The sequence below is a fragment of the Chenopodium quinoa genome, unplaced genomic scaffold, assembly GCF_001683475.1.
Source record: "Chenopodium quinoa cultivar QQ74 unplaced genomic scaffold, ASM168347v1, whole genome shotgun sequence".
NCBI classification, from domain to species: domain Eukaryota; kingdom Viridiplantae; phylum Streptophyta; class Magnoliopsida; order Caryophyllales; family Amaranthaceae; genus Chenopodium; species Chenopodium quinoa.
In genome coordinates, this window is record NW_018744988.1 from 2402748 (window position 1) to 2425699 (window position 22952).

The window sequence follows — 22952 nt, forward strand, 5'->3', positions numbered from 1 at the left end:
TGCGTGTCTACTCTGTTTGCAGTTGGGATTTTATTTTTAAAAAAATAATAAAAAAAAAAATTAACGTTACACCTTCAAAAAATCTGTTGTACTTGTACTGCACAACATTAACTTTTACCAAATTTTATCTTTTTCTAATTTTTTTTTAAAGGTAAGAAAAAAGAAAAACAATAGGAACTCCTCCTCACGAGGGGTATTCCTAATGCTTCAGAAGAAATAATAGGGTACAAAGATGAGGAAGTACAAAGTGTAATGTCTATGTTATCATTAACAAGATGACCTACATTCGCGATTCAATTTGTTGCTTTGTTTGCTTCTTTGTAAACATGATGAATATCCCATTGTTGAAACCTTTGAACAAGATTGAGGATGTCAGCGATGATGTGATTGATTTGCCATGGAATGGACCAAACATTCTTGACTGCGTTGATTACTATGAGATTATCCCCTTCAATGACTAAATGTTGAATCCCGTGTTGAAGAGCGAGAAGGATCCCTTGTTGGAGAGATGTAGCTTCTGCAACAAAAACAGTGGTGTTGTCGAGGTTGAAAGTACGAGCTGCGATAAGGGAACCAGTATTGTCTCTAATGATGACACTTGCTGCTGTTGAGTTGTTTTTGAGTGAACCGTCGAACTTGAATTTGAAAGAGTTTGAGGGGGGTGCTTCCGAGATCAGATAACCTGCTGGCGCAGAATGGGATGGATGGGTTGGTGGTGGGTATGGGTTTGGGATCTCTATCTCTGCATAGGTGATCCCGAGCTTAAATTTTTCTAATGCCTTTTGTTTTCTTACCATTAAAAACAAATACGAGTATGAAGTCTGTATATACAGGGTTACTTCTCTAATATTATAAGAAACTTAGTCAATGTTACAAGTATGGGTTAATTTGTTCTTTTTCAAGCAGTTACATAGTGTGACCAACTGGATACATAACGCGTTGAAAAACAAAATTATGTTCTTCCTAAAAAAAGTATATATAGTGTTTTAGAATAAAAAATTCTTAAGGTAACGTGTAATCTTTTACCATTAATCCATTTTAGTTCCATGATAAAAAAAATATATATTTGGAAAATAAATAATAATATAAACTCATTTTATAATATAAATTTTTTTAGGGTGAATATTTTTCCATTAAATTTAAAGTTCTATCTCAACTACCTATCCTTGGCCTACAATTAACTTATTAGTCATTTCACATATCATACAATTTTAAGCAATCAGCTACTTCGTATTAATCAACACTTTGATTCAGCCAACTAATAAAATAAGTCAATCAAATTAGTTAATACAATAAGCTAGTCAAAATCATTTAATAGAATTAGATTCGGCTTTTAGGTTTTCACCAAACACGACGACCTACACATTTGTGTTTTCTAATAAGAGGTTGTGGTTAAAGTCTTGACACATTACTCTATAATTTTAAAACAGGAAGGCCAGATCTATCATTATATTATATTACGTTCAATATATACTTGTTAAGGAGGAGGCAACGACATAGCATTTCTATGTCTTTTCTATGAATAATACAATACTATATTTCAATTCAATTGAGTAAAACCAAAATAAAGAAAAAAAACAAATCAAGCCACAACAAACAATTACCAGTAGAACAAAAAACACTAACGGCCCTAGCTAAGGAGGAAATTAGGCGAGGCACGGCCCCTAATGTCCTCATTTACAATCAAAATTAAGTCTAAAGGAACATCTAGTTGGCTGAGAGACGCATTTACTAACTCTATTTGTCGCTCGATTTACTTCCCTTTAGGCATGAGAGATTTGAACCGACCAAGAAGGATTGTTGATCATATCGAGACAATATATTTGATGAGATGAGAGCATCCATTACTTCCAACAAGCCTTATCTAGCGGTACTCGTAGGTTTGAAATTTATCTTCATATTGATGGCTAATTCTAAGCTCCTTGCATATTAATTGCAATAAATTCAGAATCGTAAGAGTTCCTCAGCTGCCAAAATTAGCCGGAATTATACGAACTATGTGGTTGTATTTCAATACTCCTTTTTTTTCCCATGCATGACAGTACACAACTACACAAGTACATAACACCTATACCATCTACTACCTCCGATTTTAATTATTTGTAATTTTAAGGTATAATTTGTAAAATATAAAATATTTTAAAATTACAATTAAAAAAATTCGAAAGTAGTATTTTATTCCTATTCTAACGTCTTGAATCCATCGTGCTCCAAGAAGTCAATAGTCACGAGTCAAGAGCCAAGACTTTCTATATGAGAGTATGAGACTATGAGAGGGGTGATCGAGTACTAAGTATGTAGTTGGAAATTAAAGGACTCTATCTTGGACATAGTCGTATAAACTTGCCAATGACGACATAGCTTAACATTTTTATATTATTGTGAAAGTTGGAAGTATTAGCATTATGTAATGAAATATACTATCAAAACTCAAAAGTTAGTATAACATGATACTTTTCATAAAAACTAAAAAAAGTAGTATGAAATACAATAAAAGGTTATAAAATATTTATGTACATGAAGCAAACTTTATCAGCGGTACTCCCTCCATTTTTAAATACTTGTTTCATTTCTTTATACGCGAAGTTTTAGAATAAATTGGAGAAAATAATAAAATATGGAGGTAGTGACTAGTGGGGTTGGAGGAGAGATAATATGAAATTAATAAAATATGATTTATGTTGGGTCCATCGGGTGAGAGAAATGAATTTAATATTGTAAAAGTTTTCCAAATAAGGAAATGAAACAGGTATTTAAAAACAACCGAAAAAGGAAAGTAGAGCAATGCAAGTATTTCAAGATGAAGGGAGTATTTCTCTAAATTCACTTGTATATAATCAAATCCATCGACCACGACTACAACACATTTTCTCTACACTCTCACATGAACTTATGTAGGGCCTATTTTAATTGACTAAACTGAGCTGAACTGAACTTTATTAGAGCTGAATTGAACTGAATATATTGTGAGAGAAGGAAATTAAGAACTGAACTTATTGGAGCTGAACTGAGAATAATTTGAAGAGAACAGAGTCGTACTCCCTATGTTTTTAAATACTTGCTCTATTTCTCTAAACACGGAGTTTTAGGAATTATTCTTGCAATCTCTTTTATTTTTATGGAGATTGCTATCTTGTATGTATTCTTGCAATCTCCTTTATTTTTAAAAATTATGGTCGGATCTATCTTTAGTAGTTTCTTGCAAGCTCCATAATAATTGACTTTATTTCAAATTTTCCAACAATCTTCTTCTCAATATACACTAGCAAAGTAGCAAGTAATAGAAAAAAAAAAAGTCATCTTCCGATCCATCTTATTTCGAAGACTAGTTTTCACAATTTTCAATGCCAAGAAAGCTCATTCTGTAGTTGTTGTGCTAACTAGAAGGGTTAAAATAAGCCGAATCAATCTATCAACTATGGATAACCAACTGATTTCCTAGTCTCCACCAACTTCTACACAAATCAGTTTTGATACTCAAGTCCTTCATATTTGAGTGCTTAGGAACATCACTATAAAATTGTTGAAGTTGATACTTCAAATGTGATTTCTCTTACTATAAAAAGTCCTCAAGATAGTATTTCTCAGTAAGGAGACAAATATTTTCCATATTAAAATGTTCATATCCATCAATAGGACTCATAGACGCACTTAGAGTAAGTAGCTCTGTTGTTCAATTCGTACACTAAAACGACTATTCAACTCTTGCAATTGTTGATCTATGGTTGTATTAAACACATCTACCCGATAATGATGTTGCACTGTTATGGTGTCTTTGTTGCGTCGAGATCAAATTATATCAGATAAGCAACTTGCATATCCAGTATTTGAGTATCATGTTTATATTAAGACAGAATTATTGTACTTTTTGTAAAAGGGATTCCCAACCGCCATTATCTCTAAAACTTTGAATCAAGGATTTTGCACAAACAGCTAAATGCATAGCATTTAAAATGTCTTGTGACTTATGCTGTAAAACCCAACAAATACCATATGTATATCCCATAAGATCTTCCATAAGGTGTAAAATAAATACGAAATCAAATGCTACCAACTTTTATAGAACAAATTTAGCATCCCCACGTGATACCCGATGATTAATGGCTATTTTTTCAAGGACTGAGCGAGTAGCATTGTACATTTTTAATAGATTATAAATCAACATATAATGAAAGCTCCATCTAGTATCCCTAGGACGTTGCAACATGCCTATTTTGTTCAATTCTTTCCCTGTTTCAACCTCTTCTATCTTAATTTAATTCTCCAATTCAGCTATTTGGCTTGTAACTCATTATGAAGCTTAGAGGAAGAGCTAACAGTGTTAACAATAAAAATTAAATCTTTTAAAAAAAATCATCAACCTCGACTACTTCCCTTGTTGCAGCAACAAGAGCTAATTGTAATTGATGTGCTAGACAATGTACATATTAAGCATAGCGACATTCTTCCATGAACAAAGCCTTAAAGCCATTCCATTCTCCTCGCATATTTCTAGCATCATCTTAACCTTTCCCTCTGAGGTTTTGAATGCTCAACTCGATCATGGTTAGATAAAACCACAAAAAAAATTCTTTAAGAGTCTTGGAGGTTGTATTTTTGTCAAGTACTAGCTCAAAATACCGCTCTCGTATATAACCATATATGTCAACAAACCTTAAAACAATAGGCATTTGTTCTCTTTTCACTAGTAGAAAAATAGCAAAGAGCACCGGTTCAAACCCAGCTTAAGGCACCGGTTTGAACCTGTGCCTATGTGAGGGGTGCCAATTATCCCCCTTTTTGGCACCGGTTAACCGGTGCCTTAAATAGTTCCGCGAAATATTATTTTTTAGTGGAAGCTCTTTTAGGCACCGTTAACCGGTGCCTTTTTGGTATTTTTTTTTTCTTGCAATAATAATAAAAATAATATACAAACAAACATCAGAAATACGAACCAAACAAAAATAAATGGTAAAATACGAAGTCTTGATCGAAATTGTTATTTTCAACATCACATTATATTCAAGTAAATTGTTATTATACAATACAAAAAAAAAAATTAAAAAATTACAATGAATTATAATGAAATTCAACTCAAAACTTGAAATTGTAAAACAATAAAAAAAAATAATAAAATTACAACATCAAAACAATATTCCAAAAAAAAAGTTTTGAATCCTTGTTGCATGAATTAACACCTGCATCAATTAAAACCCATAAATTATTAAAACTAAAAAAAAAAATAAAAATACGAGAAACAATAACCCAGAAATTAAAACTCATGCATGAAAGAGAAAGAGAAAATCAACCCAGAAAAACCGCACAAACAATGAATTATAATGACAAAATCAATTAACCCAAAATCAAACCCAGCAATCAATTAAACCCAGCAAACCCAGAAAATCAGTTAACCCCAAACCTTTCGAAAATCAATTAAACCCAGAAATTTCGAAAAATCAATCAAGTGCAAATTTACAACAATCAAACCCAAAAAAATTAAGGCAATGAATTATAATTACACTAATCAATTTCGAACAATATTACAACAATCAAACCCAAAAAAATAAAGGCATATAACATAAATAATTAAACACAGAAACCCTTACCCCGAATAATTAAACCCAGAAACATGCACTAACCTCAAATTTGACCTGAAAATAAGTGGACTTGGTGGCGGCGGTGGTTAGTGGCGTCGGTGGTGGTGGGTAGAAGACAGAAGAGAGGTCGGAGATCGAGACAGAAGAGGACAGAGAGGACAGAGAGGGGAGAGAGGACAAAGAAGAGAGGTCGGAGAGAAAAGGAGGGGAGGAGAGGAATGCCGACGCCAATCGAGATCAGAGGAGAGAGAAGGAGAAGCGGATCGAGATCAGGGGAGAGAGAAGGAGAAGCACCGAGGAGAGAGAAGGAGGAGAAAGAAGGAGGTAGGTTAGCTTATATTAGGGTATATATAAAGGAAAGGCCGGGTTTTTTTTTTGGAGCACCGGTTCAGTGGCACCGGTTCAAACCGGTGGCCTTATTATTTTTGGCACCGGTTTGAGATGAACCAGTGCCATTGTTCTTGGTCTAAATCCCCGCCCAATTGTAGGCCGGTTTTTGGCACCGGTTTGGCCTGAATCGGTGCCAATTGAGGGTTGCCTTTTTGTATTTTTCTACTAGTGTTTATATATGTCTCGAGATTCATGAACACTAATACAAAACTTTGAATCACCAAATTTCTTTTTTGCACTTTAATTTGCTTGCAAATACCTGTTGAATCTCTATCTGAATTATAGGAAGAGATGTATATTTAGCAATTTTGTGGGACATTGTCCATCACAACATTATATTCATCTTTATTATATGATGCTAAGAGTTTTAACATCTCTAGAAAGATACTTTCATTTTTTTACTTTGTACTTTCATCATGTCCTCTAAATGCACATTTTTGAAATGTAAGTCATGGCACTATTTCAATTGAAGTTTTATTCTAAAATGATTATCTTCAATCAATTGTGGATTAGGATTTTCGAATGCCTAATTAATGTGACTTTCACTTCCCTTCAAATTCTCCTAACATATTAGATTTTTCAAACACATAAATAGTGTAAAAGTCAAATTGTTTCAACTATTAAAAAAAAAATGGAATAAGTATAAGTATAAGTTTTATTTTATTTTAATTTTTCAGTGGAATCACGTTATTGACTTTGTCCTCCATGTGAATTGGGTTGGTAAGCCTTATGGTCTGAAATGGCCGACAGAAAATTATTTGACTTGATGTATATTTGTTTCGTGTAAAACGACTGATTTTTTATTAACTTCCGCTATAAATGTTGTACATCGTGACCTCACTTCAATAGTCATCCCCTAATTGTGGTCAACCACCGTGTGCTATCTTTATTTTTATTACGTAGTATTCTTTCTTTCTAAATAATTGTACAGTACACGACTTCACCAATCACAATCTCACCGTCGCTTTCAACGTACCCTTTCAACGGCTCTAGTTTTTCCACATGCCTTTTATTTTATCGATCTCTCTTTAATTTCCTTAGTACGGAGTAACCTTTCTCTAACTAGTGAAGTAGGGTCAATTGACCAAATTGGTAAATAAAAAAGATTTATAGCGACAATTTGGTAAAAAAACTTACTCCGGCGACAGTTTGGTAAAAAAAAGCTAACAATGTACGATAATTTGGTAAAAATAATAAACTCCGGCGACATTTTGACCAAAAAATCTATTTTTTTCCCGACAAACTCTTTAAAAATCCTATTTTAATTTGTTTTTGTGTTTTTAAATTTATTTTTTCCATTTAAAATATTGAATTTACATGTCATCCCTTTTTATTTCCAACCTCCTTTTTAAAAAAATTCGTTAATAAGGGGTATGAAACTTAAGTGAAAATCGATACTTAACGTTTTTTTTCTTCAAATTGTTATTTCCGTAAAAAAAGGGGTTGGTAAAATAACAAGAAAAACGAACTATATTAAGCATTCGCAAGTAATTTATCGAATTTTTTTTGTGTTTTTTGGGTTAAGTGTCGCCTGAGATTATTTTATTTACCAAATTGTCGCTTAAGGTTAGTTTTTTTACCAATTTGTCGCCGGAGTAAGTTTTTTTACCAAATTATCGCTAAGGGTCTTTTTTATTTACCAATCTGGTCAATTGGCCAGTGAAGTAGTGATTAACAAATGTCACAAATATATCGTTCCATAATTCCAGTTCAACTATTTTTCCCCTTTTCTTTTTCTCCTCGTGTTTTAATGAGCAAAATCCCGTTTTAAACAAAAACAATGCAAGATAATAAAATGTGATTATTTTTAAATTCATATTTAATTATCTATTGTATACATATACCGAGCCATCCAAGCAAAGCGAGTAAGCGACTATGCGTCTATACGTAAAACGTGTTAAATAAAGTCCTAAAAGTATAGTATTTTCATAGTTTCATACTTTGTTCTACTTTCGTTAACTTTTAGTTGTAACTTTGAAATATTTATATCTCACAAATAATACCCTAAAGTTGCAACTAAAAGTTAACCGTGGTAGTATATGAGTGTAAGACAAGATATACTAGTAAAAATGTTAGCAAAATCCTATAAGCAAATATTATATGAGTGTTTGACAAGATGAAAATTTGTGGTAGATACATAATTTTGACATCCTTGTTACATTTGCCAACTTAAAAGTTCTATGAGTGGTAAAAATTCTATTTATGGACAGGTAAAAATTATAACAAATAATATTTAAGATCATGAAAATATAAATTAAGATATTACATATGATTGATATGAATATGTTTTATACAGTAGCAACTAGAATAATAAAAGTTAGCCAAAGTAGATAGCGGGATTGTTTTGCAATCGGCGGTTGACTTGTTTGACTAGAGTGAAGTAATAGTTGAGTTGATTGGCTTTTAAAGTTAGGGTATGTTCTCATACGTTTATTTTCAGTTAATTTCAGTCCAATTCAGCTCATAATTTCCTTCTCTTATAAAATATTCATTTCAGTTTCTAATTTTCTTCTCTTATAAAATGTTCATTTCAGTTCAGTTCAGCTGATTTCAGTCTATTAGAACAGGCCCTTAGTTGTTTAAATCAGCTGTGTACAAAAATGTTTGGTAAAATTATTTATGGTTGTTAATTGTTTATTAGTGATAAAGTGAACCAACAAGTCAAAAGCCAATAAAAAAGCCAAAAGCCACAAGTCAGCTTAAAAGCCTATTAGCTTTTGATTTTTGGCGGAAAAAACCAACTTAGAGCCTGTTCTCTTTATATTATTTTCAGTTTAATTCAACTCTAATAAGTTCAGTTCAGTTCTTAAGTTCCTTATCTCATAAAGTATTCACTTCAGTTCAATTCAGTTTCAATAAATTCAATTTAGTTTAGTCAATCAGAATAGGCACTCAAAAGCCAACAAAAAAAATAAACTACCAAATATATATTATTTTTTTTTATTATTTGACCAAACTAAAAAGCCAAAAACTTAAACTAGTAAAAAAACAATTGCCAAATACCCTGACATCTGTCGAATAAACAGAATTATCTGCATTTCACAACGAAAATCAAAGCGTGTTAAATAAAAGGAATATTTAGCACAGACTCCACAGAATATTTCGTAAAAATTATAAATAGGACAATATTACGGAATACTCCGTAACAATAACAACCTCTTTTTTTTTAAAAGAAATACTCACCTCTATTGCTCTATATAAACTCAAAATTCCCAAATAACAGGAAGTTAGGATTAGAAACAACAAACAAAACACACTTAAAAAAGAAAAAAACTACTAAGGGCGTGTTTGGATTGAAAGGTAAAAGTTATTCCATCAAAATAGTACAAAAAATGGGAAGTGAACACAGAGATGAAGAAATTAGAAAACCCAGATTTCTATGTTTACACGGTTTCAGAACAAACGGAGAAATCATGAAGAAGCAAATCCATAAATGGCCCGAATTCGTTTGTGATAAACTTGATCTTGTTTTTCCAGATGCCCCTTTTCCGGCCCTAGGAAAGTCCGATGTTGAAGGCATCTTTGATCCTCCTTATTACGAGTGGTTTCAATTCAATAAAGTCAGTCTTTTTTTTTTTTATTATTTAATTTATTGACAATTATTATTTGCATGTATGATTAAATTTTAATATGGGGTTAAATTATATTTAGGAATTTACAACGTATGATAATTTTGAGGAATGTTTGGAGTATATTGAAGAGCTTATTATAAAGCATGGTCCCATTGATGGTCTTATGGGTTTCTCTCAGGTACAGCACAATTTTGTGTGATTTATATATTTGATGGACCTATTCTATGATTAAGCACATTTTGGCTTAATCTACTTAAATTAGGTAGTGAATTGTGTTTCCGTACCCAATATCATACAGTGAATTGTCTGTTGTGTGACACCGGTATTGATTATATATACGGTAAATAAGGTAGTTTTTGACAAATTTTCCGTATCTTTTATTATTGTGTGTTGTAGGGGGCTATTTTGTCAGCTGCATTACCAGGATTGCAAGCAAAGGTTTGTGTTAATTTAATTTTTTTTTATTTTGTTTATTTATGAATTATGATGTTGGGTTGTTATTTAAAATATTGAATTTGGATTAAAATGAGTGTATATTGATTGATGAATTTTGTTACAGGGGTTGGCTTTGACCAAAGTTCCAAAAATTAAGTTTTTGATTATTATTGGAGGTGCGAAGTTAAAGTCTGAGTCATGGGCAGAGAAAGCTTATAGCTCTCCAATTGAATGTCCCTCACTCCACTTTTTAGGTATAATTTTTGGCATTTTTGCCAACCCTTTGTACTTTAATTGTGTGTGTGTTTTTTTTTTCCCTGAAATTTGTGAATTTGTGAGAGTTATTTGTCTATAATGGAATTTGGTTTACTTGGAATTTGGCTTTGTGTGCTAGTATTATAGATGATTAGATTAGGCAGGTTGGTTTCAGACTTTCAGTGAACCACCCTAAACACCATCAGATTAGGTACCTTGAAAACCTGTAGAGATGGTGGAACGGTAGCTACTGAGGCGTAAACTGCCTGTTTAATTCCAAGTTATGACAGGTCCGATTTGGTGTGGTGGTGATTCTTTGACATATAGTTGAAATTTAAGAAGAATGGAGTTTTGCTAGTGAAAAAGAGCTCTTTTGGTTGATTGTATTATCAATGTGTCATTAATAGGCTATAGCTAAGGTGCAAAAAAGACTAATTATATTCATGAATGGAGAGCTATTATGAAGGTTGATTGTGGGAATATTGATTTTCATCTCATGTGTTTTGCTTAGTGTTGAAAAAGAATTGTATTACAATGAATGCTACAAATTCCGTTCTAACAGATTGGTCAAATGAGTTGAATCTTAGTGGTTAGGTATTGCTTCTAAGGCTTCAGAGAGCTAAACATGAAGAACAAGAATGATATGCTGGCATTATCAGAGTTCTATTAGAAGAGTATTCCTAATATATATGGATTCTGTTGGTACCAGAATCTACTGATGTCTGATTGTACGCAGTCGCAGTCTGTTTTTATACTCGTTAACCTGTAAAGTGAATGTTAAAGATTATCAGTTGAGAATTTTTTTTCCAATGGAAAACTTGGAAGGGATTTAACATATGGCATCTCATAACTAGATTGACTCAAGGGATAACTAATAAATACTCTTCTTTGAATTGGTGAAGAGAAGAAGGGGAGGGGTGTTATTGAAAAAGGGGGTGATTCCAAAACTGTCAGCAAACTTAGTGCATTGTAAATTTGTAATAAGCTCTTTAACACCCTGAAGTTTGATGTTTAGTTAGAAAGTATTGGCATAGTTTGCTGTGTGAGTGCTTACAGTCTGGATGTTGGCCTGAATATCACAATTTGTCAGCAAATGGAGTGCACATCTAGTAGCTTCGTGCTAGGGATAATTTGTGGACTGGATTTATGCTTCTTGACGTGCAAAATTTCTTGCAGGGAAGGAGGACTTCTTGAGGCCACATGGAGAAGATCTCATCAAGTCTGTTGTTGACCCGTATATTATTCATCACCCCAAGGGCCATACAGTTCCTCGCTTAGGTAAGGTTATCAATTTACTTTATAACACAAACTTGTTATCACTCTACTTCCATGGATTATTCAATTGTTTCTTGAAGAATTGGTAACATATATCGTTGTCTTTTTTCAGACGAGAAGTCATTAACTACCATGCTTAGCTTCATTGACAAGATTCAGAAGATAGTATCTGAAGAGGAGAAAGATAAAGAAAGCGATGGAAAATAACTGCAGACATATAACATACATATTGTTTTGGCTGATTGATTGAAATTATGCATTTATTTAGCCATGGTAGCTAGTTGCACCTCTAGCTATTATTATGCCATTGCTGATCTTGTGATGATGTATGTCTTGTCTTATTGATCATCTGTTTATAATGGGTTTCAATTAAATTCTATTTTCTCATGTAATTCAACTGTAAAATTATCTGAATGTATTCTCTGATAATGTGATGAGTCATTACTGTCACTTTATCAATTAGAAACTACTTTGGTATAATGTATAAGCTTGTTTACTTAGCTTGGTTCAGAAATTTGCTCGAGTTTTTGTACAGACAGTATATCGTGATCTGATTGGCAATTATGCAATTTCCAGTATTCACTTGAAGTATATGATTTGTTTGTGGAGATGTAGCAATGCTGAATCGGACCCCGAGACAAAACTGATACTTTTATTTTCAGACATACTGTAAGTTTTAACAAAATAAGTTCATAGTTTCAATTAAGTGGTGGGATGAACTTGAAATCAGATTTGAAAAAGTGAACGCATACTAGTAGACTTACTTTGTAATCAACTAATCATGAATGACTTGTTGAAGCTGTTACTTTAAGTCATATTGGGGTGGCTTGAATTTGAATTGTTTTAACGTCCACTTCCATAGATATTGAACCATGAACAAATGTATAGTTTTGACTTTTACTAGTGTGTGTTTTTTTTTTTTTTTTTTTAATTTGACTGTGATTGAGATTCTTTTTAACTTATTATAATGGAGATTAAGTGATATAAAGAATTGATACATTAAGTACACTAATAGAATTTTCTAATTGAATCAAGGTTGAACAAGTTTTCAATCTTGAACATACAAATTAATTGATAGCTTTAAACTTGAGTCAAACTAAGAGTAAAAAGGGTGAACCTTGTATATGAAATCAAAGTGGCCTAAGTCAGCTTGTTTATTCATCATTTATGTTTCAGCAAAAGTTAGTTTGACCCTCCACAGATAAAAACTAGTACAGAGTAATGTTTAGTATGGAACAATTAACATGCAAATCTGAGTTTGAACTAAATGCTATATGTACATCCAAGTAAAGGAATTTGCTCCAAAGATTTCTAACTAGTGATGGTCCAGATAATATTTAACATCTTTAAAGTACGAAATGATAGCATGACTAAAATATCACACAAGAATTAAAGTTTCAATCCCTGCATTTTAAAAAGTTTAACATAACTCTTATGAATAGTGTTTGAACAATTATATTCTTTAAAATATTTATGACTTTTATGCCTTCATAAATTGAAATAACTTTGCGAATATAAGTTACCATGCATATGCGCACGTTAGCTACCCTAGTTAAAAGAAAAGCAAACCAAACAAGCCCCTCAGAGCATGTTCTCATTGACTAAACTCAGTTGAAGTGAACTGAATTGAAATGAATATTTTATAAGAGAAGGAAATAAGGATCTGAACTAAACTGAATTTCAACGTATGAGAACAGACCCTTATTATCCTAGATCTGCATTGCAATTAAGGCACAACTTTGCATCCAACTATACAAGCAATGGATTATCACTAGAATTTTCTACACAAAAATAAAACAGAAAATGAGAAGGGCGTTGCTTAGCAAAACAAAAGCAATGTCATGTCTTCTTCCAAACCAATCATCCCTGATTTTTAAACCCGCCATCTTCCCTTCCCACCATTTTCTCCTTAAACCTCCATTTTTCTCTCTCTTCACTTGTCTCTCTACTCCTTCTCATCACTTGGTAAGCTAATTTCTTCCTTCCTTTTTCCCTCTTTCTTTCTCATTTTTTCAGTATATCAATTTTGATTCATACTCATCAAATATCTGCATTTTTGTGTAATTTTTCAAATTAGGGTTTGAGAAGTTATAGTTCGAGAAATTGGGGTTCGAGAACTCAATTTCGTTGTTTAAGTATGAGCACCAGTAAAGAAATGGAATCGATTTCGTATTTATCGCAGCAAGAAGCAGCGGGGATTGATGAAGATTTAATGGGTCCCTTGGGGTTCAGTGTTGATCAGCTTATGGTACATTTGATTTTGGATTTGAAATTTTGATGATGAATGTTGATGAATTCTAACTGTTTATATGTGTTAATTGTTACAGGAATTGGCTGGTTTGAGTGTTGCTTGTGCTATTGCTGAGGTAAGATTACAGAACACGATTTTGATGTTTCATTGTTAATTTATTGTCTTGGTGAATATTTGGATCATATGACGCCTTTGTTTGGTTTTCGGTGAGACACGAGTTTAAGTCTGTTACTGGAATATAAGTGTATGTTAATGTTAAGGAACCTTATATATTTGATTGAAACCCAGCTATTAAGTAGAGAGCCTATGGTTTACATGGTGCATCTTACGTTTCTATGTCCGTAATTAAGTTGTGTTCTTTTGTATTCGGTATTCACTAATTTCTGCAATGTAGGATATGAAGTAGGCAGTGCTTTGAACCCTCACAAATGGGCTTTAATTTTCATTTAACAGGACTCATTAGAGCAAACATGATAGTGAGGATCAAGGTCCAAGGGTTACAGATTGCACATCTTGTAGAGTGTCTCATCTTGTGCTCATACTCTATTTTGTTTGATTCATCATCAAATTAAACTAGAATATTTTGAATTGTTGGTAGTTGCTCAGTTGATGTGTCGGAATATGAGATTTTTGGTTATTAGATGAAAATCATTTATTGCATAGAAGCTAGGTTTACTGACATGCCTAACAGAGTCATAGTTCTGAGTAGGTTGGATAAATTTGTTGATCTTGCAGCTATGAATATGTGTAATAGATGCTATAGATAGTGTAAGACTGTACATGCTTGTTTTTGAGATTGAGACTCGTATTAAGCCCCCCCCCCCCCCCCCCCCCCCCCCCCACAAGCCAGCAGAAGAGTTCATCCACATCTCATGCTTTTTTATATGTGATACTATCATGTCAATTCCTTTCTTCATTTTATTATTAAGCTGGATGTTGAGGGGAAATTATGGTCTGATAACAAATAAGAGTTGATGACACAATGTTACTTGTCATTATGACAGGTTTTCAAGGCCTCTGAGTATAATCGTGTCCTTGCTATCTGTGGCCCTGGTAATAATGGTGGTGATGGACTTGTGGCCGCTCGACATCTATATCACTTTGGATATAAGCCTGTCATCTGCTACCCAAAACGCACTCCTAAGCCTCTATACAGTGGCTTGGTGACTCAGGTAGAAGATGGGTGACGGTGATTGTTGGGTGCCTCTATGCAGCTAAAATTCCTTCTATGAGTGATGCTTACGTGACATTATTTTTTGTAGCTTGAATCATTGTCCGTCCCTTTCTTGTCGGCTGAAGATCTGCCTTTGGACTTGTCTGATAACTTTGACATTATCATTGATGCTATGTTTGGGTTCTCTTTTCATGGTAATTAATATATTTTTCAATACTAACTGCTGGTTTATAATTTGATTGGAATCACTGGAAGACTGGATACAAAGTTAATTACTTGTGACTCTTGCAAGACCCTCTTGTTTATGTAGTCATAAATGCTATTTTGAATCTTCAATCAATCCTAAAATATTATATCTAAGTTATTTTTGAAAATGTTTTATCACTAATTATGAATGAAGAAATTTAGAAGTTGAGCCTTAGTTTGTAAAATGTTAGTTATGACTTTTGTGTTAACAGGACATCATAGTTCTGTGTTGATTAAACAATTTCATACATATTTGGGGCTTTAATGTTCTTATCCAATGAGCGGGCTCCATTAGTAATAAATCTTTGGGTGCAGCAGTTGCTATAATGAGAAGATCAATGAAGTTAATCTATTTATTTATTTATTTATTTTTTTTTTTTATGTGAGTGTTTCTCGATTTTTTAGGCACCCCAAGACCACCTTTTGACGCTCTCATCCAGAGGCTGGTATCCTGCCAGAATCGGCATCACACTGGTCTGAAGTCAACTGTCATTGTGTCAGTGGATATCCCATCTGGGTGGCATGTTGAAGAAGGGGATGTCACTGGTGAAGGCATCAAACCTGACTTGCTGGTCCGCTCTGGTTGAACCCTCTTTGGTCTTGTGGAAAAAAAATCGATCTTTCAAAGTACGTTTTAGTGCCTAAGTGTCAAGAGTGATGTCATTTGTCTCCTGTAGGTCTCATTAACTGCACCAAAGCTATGTGCCAAGAAATTTGGTGGTCCACACCACTTTGTAGGTGGGAGATTTGTACCTCCAGCTATTCTAGAAAAATATAAGCTTCATCTTCCGCCATATCCAGGCACTTCAATGTGTGTACGTATTGGAAAACCTCTTCAAGTAGACATTTCATCTTTAAGAGAGAATTATATATCTCCAGCCCTACTAGAGGAGGAGGTCGAGGCTGACCCTTTTGATCAGGTAAAGTTCAATTATGACAAAGAAATAGTGCTTTTAGCAAGCTGTGTATTGAATATCTTGTTAGTCAGTCTTTTATTTATTGGTTATGCTCTTTTCTTGTTACAAAAGTGGCATAACTAACTAATTCTTCTTAAACAAGATATCACTAGTGGTTCCTTGTTCTCTTGCTGCAATATGTTCTTAAAGTAATTAGGATATCTTAAGTGTCATTATCCATCATGATCATGTAATGTGTTGCTTTATATCCTAGCTCTATCATAATAGTTCAAATCCTTAGTGCACATCCTTTTCCTTATTATTTGGTTTTCCAAGGCTGGCCATTATGATCCTATGCCTCAGCATTATTTTATCCTCACCCTTTTTTTTGTCAGCATTTTTTTTTTTGTCTTTTGTGTATCTCTCTAACCTATATTCTAATTTTGTTTGAGTAATAAATCCATCTTGTAGTTCAGCAAATGGTTCAATGATGCAATTGCTGCTGGGTTGAAGGAGCCAAATGCCATGGCCTTATCAACTGCTGCAAAGGATGGAAAGCCGTGAGTTATGCTGCTCTAGTAATTTTATGTGCCCTGTTTGAAAGCCCTAGTATCTTCTGAATGCGTGCAATTAATTGTCTCTTCTGCTGCAGCTCATCGCGAATGGTTCTTCTAAAAGGAGTTGATAAAAATGGCTTTCTCTGGTTAGTCTCCCTCTTCACCACCCACCCTCGAATAAATGGATCCTTATGTGGGTTATGCCTATTCACACCTATTTCTGTGATTTCCTACTACAGGTTCACGAATTATGAAAGCCGAAAAGCAAGGGAATTATCTGAGAATCCACATGCTGCACTTCTGTTTTACTGGGATGGCCTTAACCGTACGGTGCGTGTTATAGTATTTTCATTATGAGTGGCCACTGGCCAGGGTCTGTGACTCTGCATTTAATGACAGTAGAACTGAGTTGGCAATTTCTATTAATTTTGTTCAGTTTAGAAGGATTTGTTAAGGATATACCTCAGATTTGTTACTGTTAAAAAGAGGGGGGGGGGGGGGTTGCTAGTGCAATAAAGGTGTTTTATACATTTTGTTTTAGAATCTGTCTTAGGTCCTTGGTTTTGTGTTCTTGTTGCTCTGGATTTTGCTTATTTAAGTACTAGTTTGACGTACCCCAAAACTTGCATCCTTAATGAAGCAGCTTAATTGTTTGTCTGTACTTTTCAGTTTTCACAGTCAAGTGTATGTGAAATCGCTTTTCTATTCAGTTTCTTGGATTCTGCATGTTTGAACTTCTTTCTTGTACCACTGCGGCAGATTCCTATTTTTATATTAGGGTGAAGGATGGGAGGAGGGGACTAGATAGTGTGTTGGTGAGGTGTTCTAATTTCTAAATAGTGTAGGGAGTTTATGTTTACTGTTATGGTTTGATATATTATTTGGAGGCAACATGAGGCAGATTTAACAGTTTGGGCAATGTAACTTCGCCTGATATATTGAGTCTCATGTAACTGTGATACGCCTTCTTAGTAAACTCTTTGTATAATTCGAAACCTAACTTCACTTTGTATTCTAGGTAAGAGTTGAAGGACCTGTGGAAAAGGTTTCTGATGCCGAATCTGAACAATATTTTCATAGCCGCCCTCGAGGGAGTCAAATAGGAGCAATTGTTAGCAAGCAGGTTCTGTTTGTGTATTCATCATTCTCTTGTCTGATAAGGCACGATTCAATATTGATGTAATATATTAATTTGCTATCTGCTGTGCAGAGTAGCATCGTTCCAGGGCGACAATATCTCCAAGAGAATTACAATGAACTGGAGGCAATATATTCAGATGGGTTAGTAGTTGAAAGTTCATTTTAGCAGTAATTTCAGGCATTAAGCTAATTTTTTGTCCTGAGTTAGTTAGTGTCCCTTACTGTCAGGTTATGTATTCTTGAATTTGACTGCTATGAACAAGAAATCAATTATGAAATTTCAAATGCGTTTATCCTTGTCCTAACTTAGTTTGAATTGTTCCTTCTATTTTTGGGTCTGCATCTTAAAATGCGACTGGTACGCGTAGGAGCTAGTCTAATATTATGGCTTTTAAACAACCTTTTTTTTTGGTATCAAATATTCTTTCCGAGAATTCCTTTTGTGTTTACTCACGCGTTTCTTCTCCTAATTGCTTCCCTCTCTACGCAGGAAATTGATTCCTAAACCAAAATACTGGGGAGGATACCGGCTAAAACCAGAAGTTTTTGAGTTTTGGCAGGGGCAAACTTCTCGCTTGCATGACAGGTAGGACACTGTCTGTTCTGCTGTATTTTTTTAAAGGTCACATAGTGCTAACTGATGCAAAATAAAATTTATCGTTTTCTCTGAGGTAGCTAGGTTTATGGGCTTTGAATAGCTATTAACTATTTTCTTTTATAATTAGGAAATTTTGACTTTTGCTACCTATCAAACACATCAATTTTATTTTTGCTACCTATGAAAACTTTTATTTTATTTTACTACCTAACATATGCTCTTTTTTTAACTTTTGCTACCAGTTAACGGAATCCGTTTGGGTTCCGTTAAGTTTATTTTAAAAATAGATAATAATAAAATTAATATTAAAATTAAAAAAAAAATTTAAAAAAAAAAAAACCCAAATGCCCAGCCAGCCCTCCCGTCAGCCACTCAGCCACCCTCCCCCTGCCGGCGACCGGCACCCAAAGCTGCGGCCGGCACCGGCAACCCTCTTCCACACCCTTTCCCCACCAACTCAACCCAGCCCCCTCCCTTTTCCCCTTCTTGTTGCCCCGTCCCCAACCACCACACCGAAACCACAATCGCCACACACCAATCTCTCTCCTCTGTCCTCTCGGCGTTTCTCCGGCGAACCCACAATCGCCACTCCAGTTTTGAGCTCGGTTCTTCTTCAACCTCAGAAACAATCACCCTCTCCCCAACCTACCCACAATCACCCTCTCCCCCACCTACCCCCTTTCCACCACACGCACCACCAGCACCACTACCCCCCCCCCACACACAGCCACACCCACCACACGCACCACCTTCAGCACCACGCGCACCACCACCAGCACCATCACACACGCACAGCCACACCCACCACCAGCCCACCACTACCCAAAAAATTTAAAAAAAAATTATAATAAATTGATGGAAAAGGGTAAACATACCTTATGATCTTCAACTTTTGGTTTATATGGTTAAATTCGACCATGAAAACCCTAGATCTGGAGTTTTCATGGTCGAATTCGACCTAAAAAACCATTAATTGGTCGAATCCGATCTAAAACCGTGGGGGTGGGTGGTGCCGGACTTCGAAAACCGAGGAGAGAGAATGAGAAGGGAGGACCGGAGGAGGGAGGCGGAGATTAAAGAGAAAGATGAGAGAGCGGTGATGAGAGAGAAAGAGAACGGAGGAGGGAGGAGGGAGGAGGAGGTGGTTATGAAAGAGGAGGGAGGAGATAAGAGAGAAAAAGAAGGTTGGGTGTTTTTTTTTTAATTTAATTTTATTTTATTTTTTTGTTGGATGACGGGGAGGCATTTAGGGTGGCTAAGGCGGGAGGGGTGGCCGGAAGGTGGTAATGAGGGTGGCAGGATCTCAATAACGAAATTATTAACGGATTCCGTGATCAGGTAGCAAAATTTAAAAAACGGGATTTGATAGGTAGTAAAATAAAATAAAACTTTTCCCAGGTAGCAAAACTGAATTTCATGTGTTTCATAGGTAGCAAAAGTCAAAATTTCCTTATAATTATTTGCCTCAATTTTGCTTACTTCCTGGCCATGTTTCTCTTTTCCTCAATGGGCGCGTGCAGACATGCTTGCACACATAGGACTTATGCTGGCTTTATTTTAACAACTACCTGGTTCCTTTAGTCCATACAAAGGCTCCACTATATAGTCTTAATATATTTGATTACTTAAGGACATAGAACATGGAGAAAAGGGAGAAGGAAGTGATTCATTGTTCTTTGTTTGGATAACCATTCTTGGGCTAGGGAAAGGGAGGGAAAGCTTTTGCAGAATAACAATTATATGAGAAGGATGTATGTAGTAAAAGCAGAGGGATAATAGGTTTGTATTAACTTTAGAACTTAGCTCAGGTAATTGTTATGGACCGTAATGGTTTTACGACTTAACTGGTATAAATTTGCAAGAGTCTACTATTTGACTTGCCATTCACACATATACACCTACCAATTTTTTCTTACATGGAATGATATGTTTTGAAGAAGGCTGGCACGCTATTGGATTATTAAGGAGTTAGGTACAAGTCATCTGATATTGATTTATCCAGCCACATATACAGAGGAATGAGTGTGGTATACTTGTATAATATACCTGATCAGATTGAGCAGTGAGGTTGTTAGTGCTTATTACTATGGGGCTCTTTTAAGCCTTTCAAATTTGCGAAGAAGAAAAGAGATCCTTTCATTTCCTTAACCCAACTTAATTTCATCCCAACAATGGAATATGGATCCCTTCATCTCCCTTCCACAAATTCCTCTATTTCAAAACCTGCCTCCTATAATTTCTCCTTCCTGCCCTTCCCCTTGGAGTGGTACTTATTTGGATTAGGAAGGATACGGAGCATATGGATTTTCATGAGGTGAGATATTTGATCGTAAGGGAAGTAGGAGGAAGATTTTTGTGGATGACTATACGGAATAATCACTTTTGGTTCATGTAGCCGATCCCGCTTATGGGATTAAAACTTTGTTTGCTTGGTTGGTTCCTGCCTTTCCCCTTCCTTCTTAAGTTCATATCCCACAAAGCTGTTAGAGAAGACTTGGATTAGGTAATTTTTAACTAAATGTAAACTTTGTTGATTTGGTACATAAAACTTGACAGTGGCTGATGAGGAGGATTTCATTAGCCAACTGATGGAATGAGACTGTGGGGCTGTAGGGGTGTTGTGCCTCCGTCAATTGTGCAGTTACACTTAAATTACATTTAGTTTAGCCGGGATTGATGCTTGAGTTGATCGAAGTGGAATGACGATAAAGAAGGGTAGATACTAGATAGTAGAACGTTGCACTGAGAAATTTTGAAGTAAAATTTGATGGTTTGGAACTTTGGATGGTTGTGGTATTGGTTAGGCCTAACATTATATTTCTCTGAGAAGATAAATAGGGATAATTTGGAAGTCAAATTCAATTCCTTAGCAAAGTCATAGACACATTCCTATAATTGTTGGGGTAAGGCTATATACTTCTGGCCCTCTTCTGGGCCTTATCTTGCCCCTGGTCGAGAGTTTCTATAGAATTATTGGTTTAGTAGTAAAATCTAACAAAGTTGAATTCTATCTTGTGGTATTTTCTTCAAGAAACTTATGGACCTTCTAAATACGAGAGGCACGCTCTATAATATGGCACAAGGAAGTCCAATCTATACAAAAGTTCTTGCCATTTTAATGCCATTATATCTCGTTGTTTTGTCTATTGTCAATAGAATTACCTGTAAAGAAGAAAATAATGTAAACTTTAGTTTTGAAGAGTATTTTCTACGCAGAGTTTTGCTATTGATAATAATCTATGTTAGCAAAACGCCTAGGCTCGGAAAAGGAATTATGATCAACAGAGGGATGTGCTGAAGAACATTTGAAATTAATAAGTGCTACTAATTGAGCTATTAGTGTGAATTAGACTTGCTCTATGTACATATAAACATATTTATGCAAGTTTTATTCCAAAAAAATATTATGGAGCTCATTTTGCTAGGCATCTTCTCGCAACCTTGAGGGTGAAATTTTTGTCCTCTTGTATTTCAACCATAGGGGAGCATTATTGGTGTTTATACTCTTTGTCCATGTTTCCTTCTGCGTGACCTTTACTGCTGTTTAGAATGTTACTGAGGCCAGTGGGTTACTCAGTAGTCACTCTCTACCAAGTGTAATAAAAAGCTTCATACTACTCATTTCGTTGGAAGTTTCCCTCAATATATAACCAGACATTAGGAATATTCCTGGCTTGTTTCAATACTAATAACTCATCATTTGCTCTTCTATGTTCTTGTTCTGCAGCTGCAGAAGTCGTCATCTTTGTTAAATTCTTTGAATAAAGTTCTACTTTTCAAAATAGTGAAAATTCAGTTTCATACTGTTGTGGATATTGATATTATTTCCACTCTTTTCTCCTGAATCTGATACTTTTTTTTCTTTTTTTTTTTTCCTTTTCTTTTTTTAAAGAATGGAAAATATATTTCTGGTTTACGCCTTGCTTAGAGTCTGACCCGAATTTTTCTTTTGGTTAGGCTGCTATATTCTCCGGTGGAGGTTGATGGAAAGCGTGGGTGGAAAATTGATCGTTTGGCTCCATGACTAGTTCTTGCTACGTCAGCATTGTGAGAATACATAGTATGTCCAATATGTCATCCTCTATTCGTTAAGGAAATTCTATCACTTTGGCAGTTTCAGTTGAGCTTCTTGTTCTAGTTAGATGCATTGTGATATCGGGACATCTTGTATTTTCTGTTTTTCTTTAAATAATTCCTTTGAGTTAATTATAAACAAGCATAATCATGTAGAGCTTATTGGTCTTGATTACTGTTGAAATGCAATAAATATATTTGTCTTATCAATACTATCACCTTTTGATCTTTGCCTAACATTCTAACTATTATAGTACGAAATTACCACATATTAGGCATTAGCTAACTATCTTGTCAGATGTAAAAATCCAGGCTAATTATAGCAAACTATACATGAAATGAACTATAGAAAGTAAAATGATTCATTAATTGGTATTAACCACTATAATTTCAGGCTTATTGGATAATTCTCTAAAATGATTAGCTTTCATTCCCATTAATCGCTACTGTACTGGGCGTATCGGCCAGTACTGTTGATGAATGGTTTTAAGTGGATCTTTAACTGCATTTTTT

The 22952-nt window shown here is 34.6% G+C and overlaps 2 protein-coding genes across 2 annotated transcripts; both read left to right on the top strand.

The window, feature by feature from the left end:
• The first annotated feature begins 9096 nt into the window (after positions 1 to 9096).
• On the top strand, positions 9097 to 12096 carry LOC110706663 (esterase AGAP003155-like). The gene is made up of 6 exons (XM_021884616.1): positions 9097 to 9526; positions 9618 to 9716; positions 9935 to 9976; positions 10098 to 10227; positions 11405 to 11506; positions 11616 to 12096. Exons 1-6 carry the CDS (start codon positions 9299 to 9301, stop codon positions 11708 to 11710), a joined length of 696 nt encoding a protein of 231 aa, XP_021740308.1. The 5' UTR covers positions 9097 to 9298; the 3' UTR covers positions 11711 to 12096.
• Positions 12097 to 13273: 1177 nt separating this feature from the next.
• LOC110706664 (pyridoxine/pyridoxamine 5'-phosphate oxidase 1, chloroplastic-like) lies at positions 13274 to 22707 on the top strand. The gene is made up of 14 exons (XM_021884617.1): positions 13274 to 13468; positions 13581 to 13751; positions 13831 to 13869; positions 14759 to 14926; positions 15017 to 15122; positions 15580 to 15746; positions 15852 to 16094; positions 16542 to 16630; positions 16723 to 16773; positions 16867 to 16957; positions 17646 to 17750; positions 17838 to 17908; positions 18258 to 18353; positions 22323 to 22707. The coding sequence occupies exons 1-14, from the start codon at positions 13307 to 13309 to the stop codon at positions 22387 to 22389; spliced, it is 1626 nt and encodes a 541-aa protein (XP_021740309.1). The 5' UTR covers positions 13274 to 13306; the 3' UTR covers positions 22390 to 22707.
• The last annotated feature ends 245 nt before the right edge of the window (positions 22708 to 22952 follow it).

Excerpts from the sequence above, each read along its gene's own strand:
- LOC110706663 (XM_021884616.1), top strand. The coding sequence starts at position 9,299 with ATGGGAAGTGAACACAGAGATGAAGAAATTAGAAAACCCAGATTTCTA. Across the intron at positions 9,527-9,617 it reads AGTGGTTTCAATTCAATAAA|GAATTTACAACGTATGATAA; the intron begins GTCAGTCTTTTT and ends AATTATATTTAG. Across the intron at positions 10,228-11,404 it reads TCCCTCACTCCACTTTTTAG|GGAAGGAGGACTTCTTGAGG; the intron begins GTATAATTTTTG and ends AATTTCTTGCAG.
- LOC110706664 (XM_021884617.1), top strand. The coding sequence starts at position 13,307 with ATGAGAAGGGCGTTGCTTAGCAAAACAAAAGCAATGTCATGTCTTCTT. Across the intron at positions 13,870-14,758 it reads TTGCTTGTGCTATTGCTGAG|GTTTTCAAGGCCTCTGAGTA; the intron begins GTAAGATTACAG and ends TCATTATGACAG. Across the intron at positions 14,927-15,016 it reads ACAGTGGCTTGGTGACTCAG|CTTGAATCATTGTCCGTCCC; the intron begins GTAGAAGATGGG and ends TATTTTTTGTAG.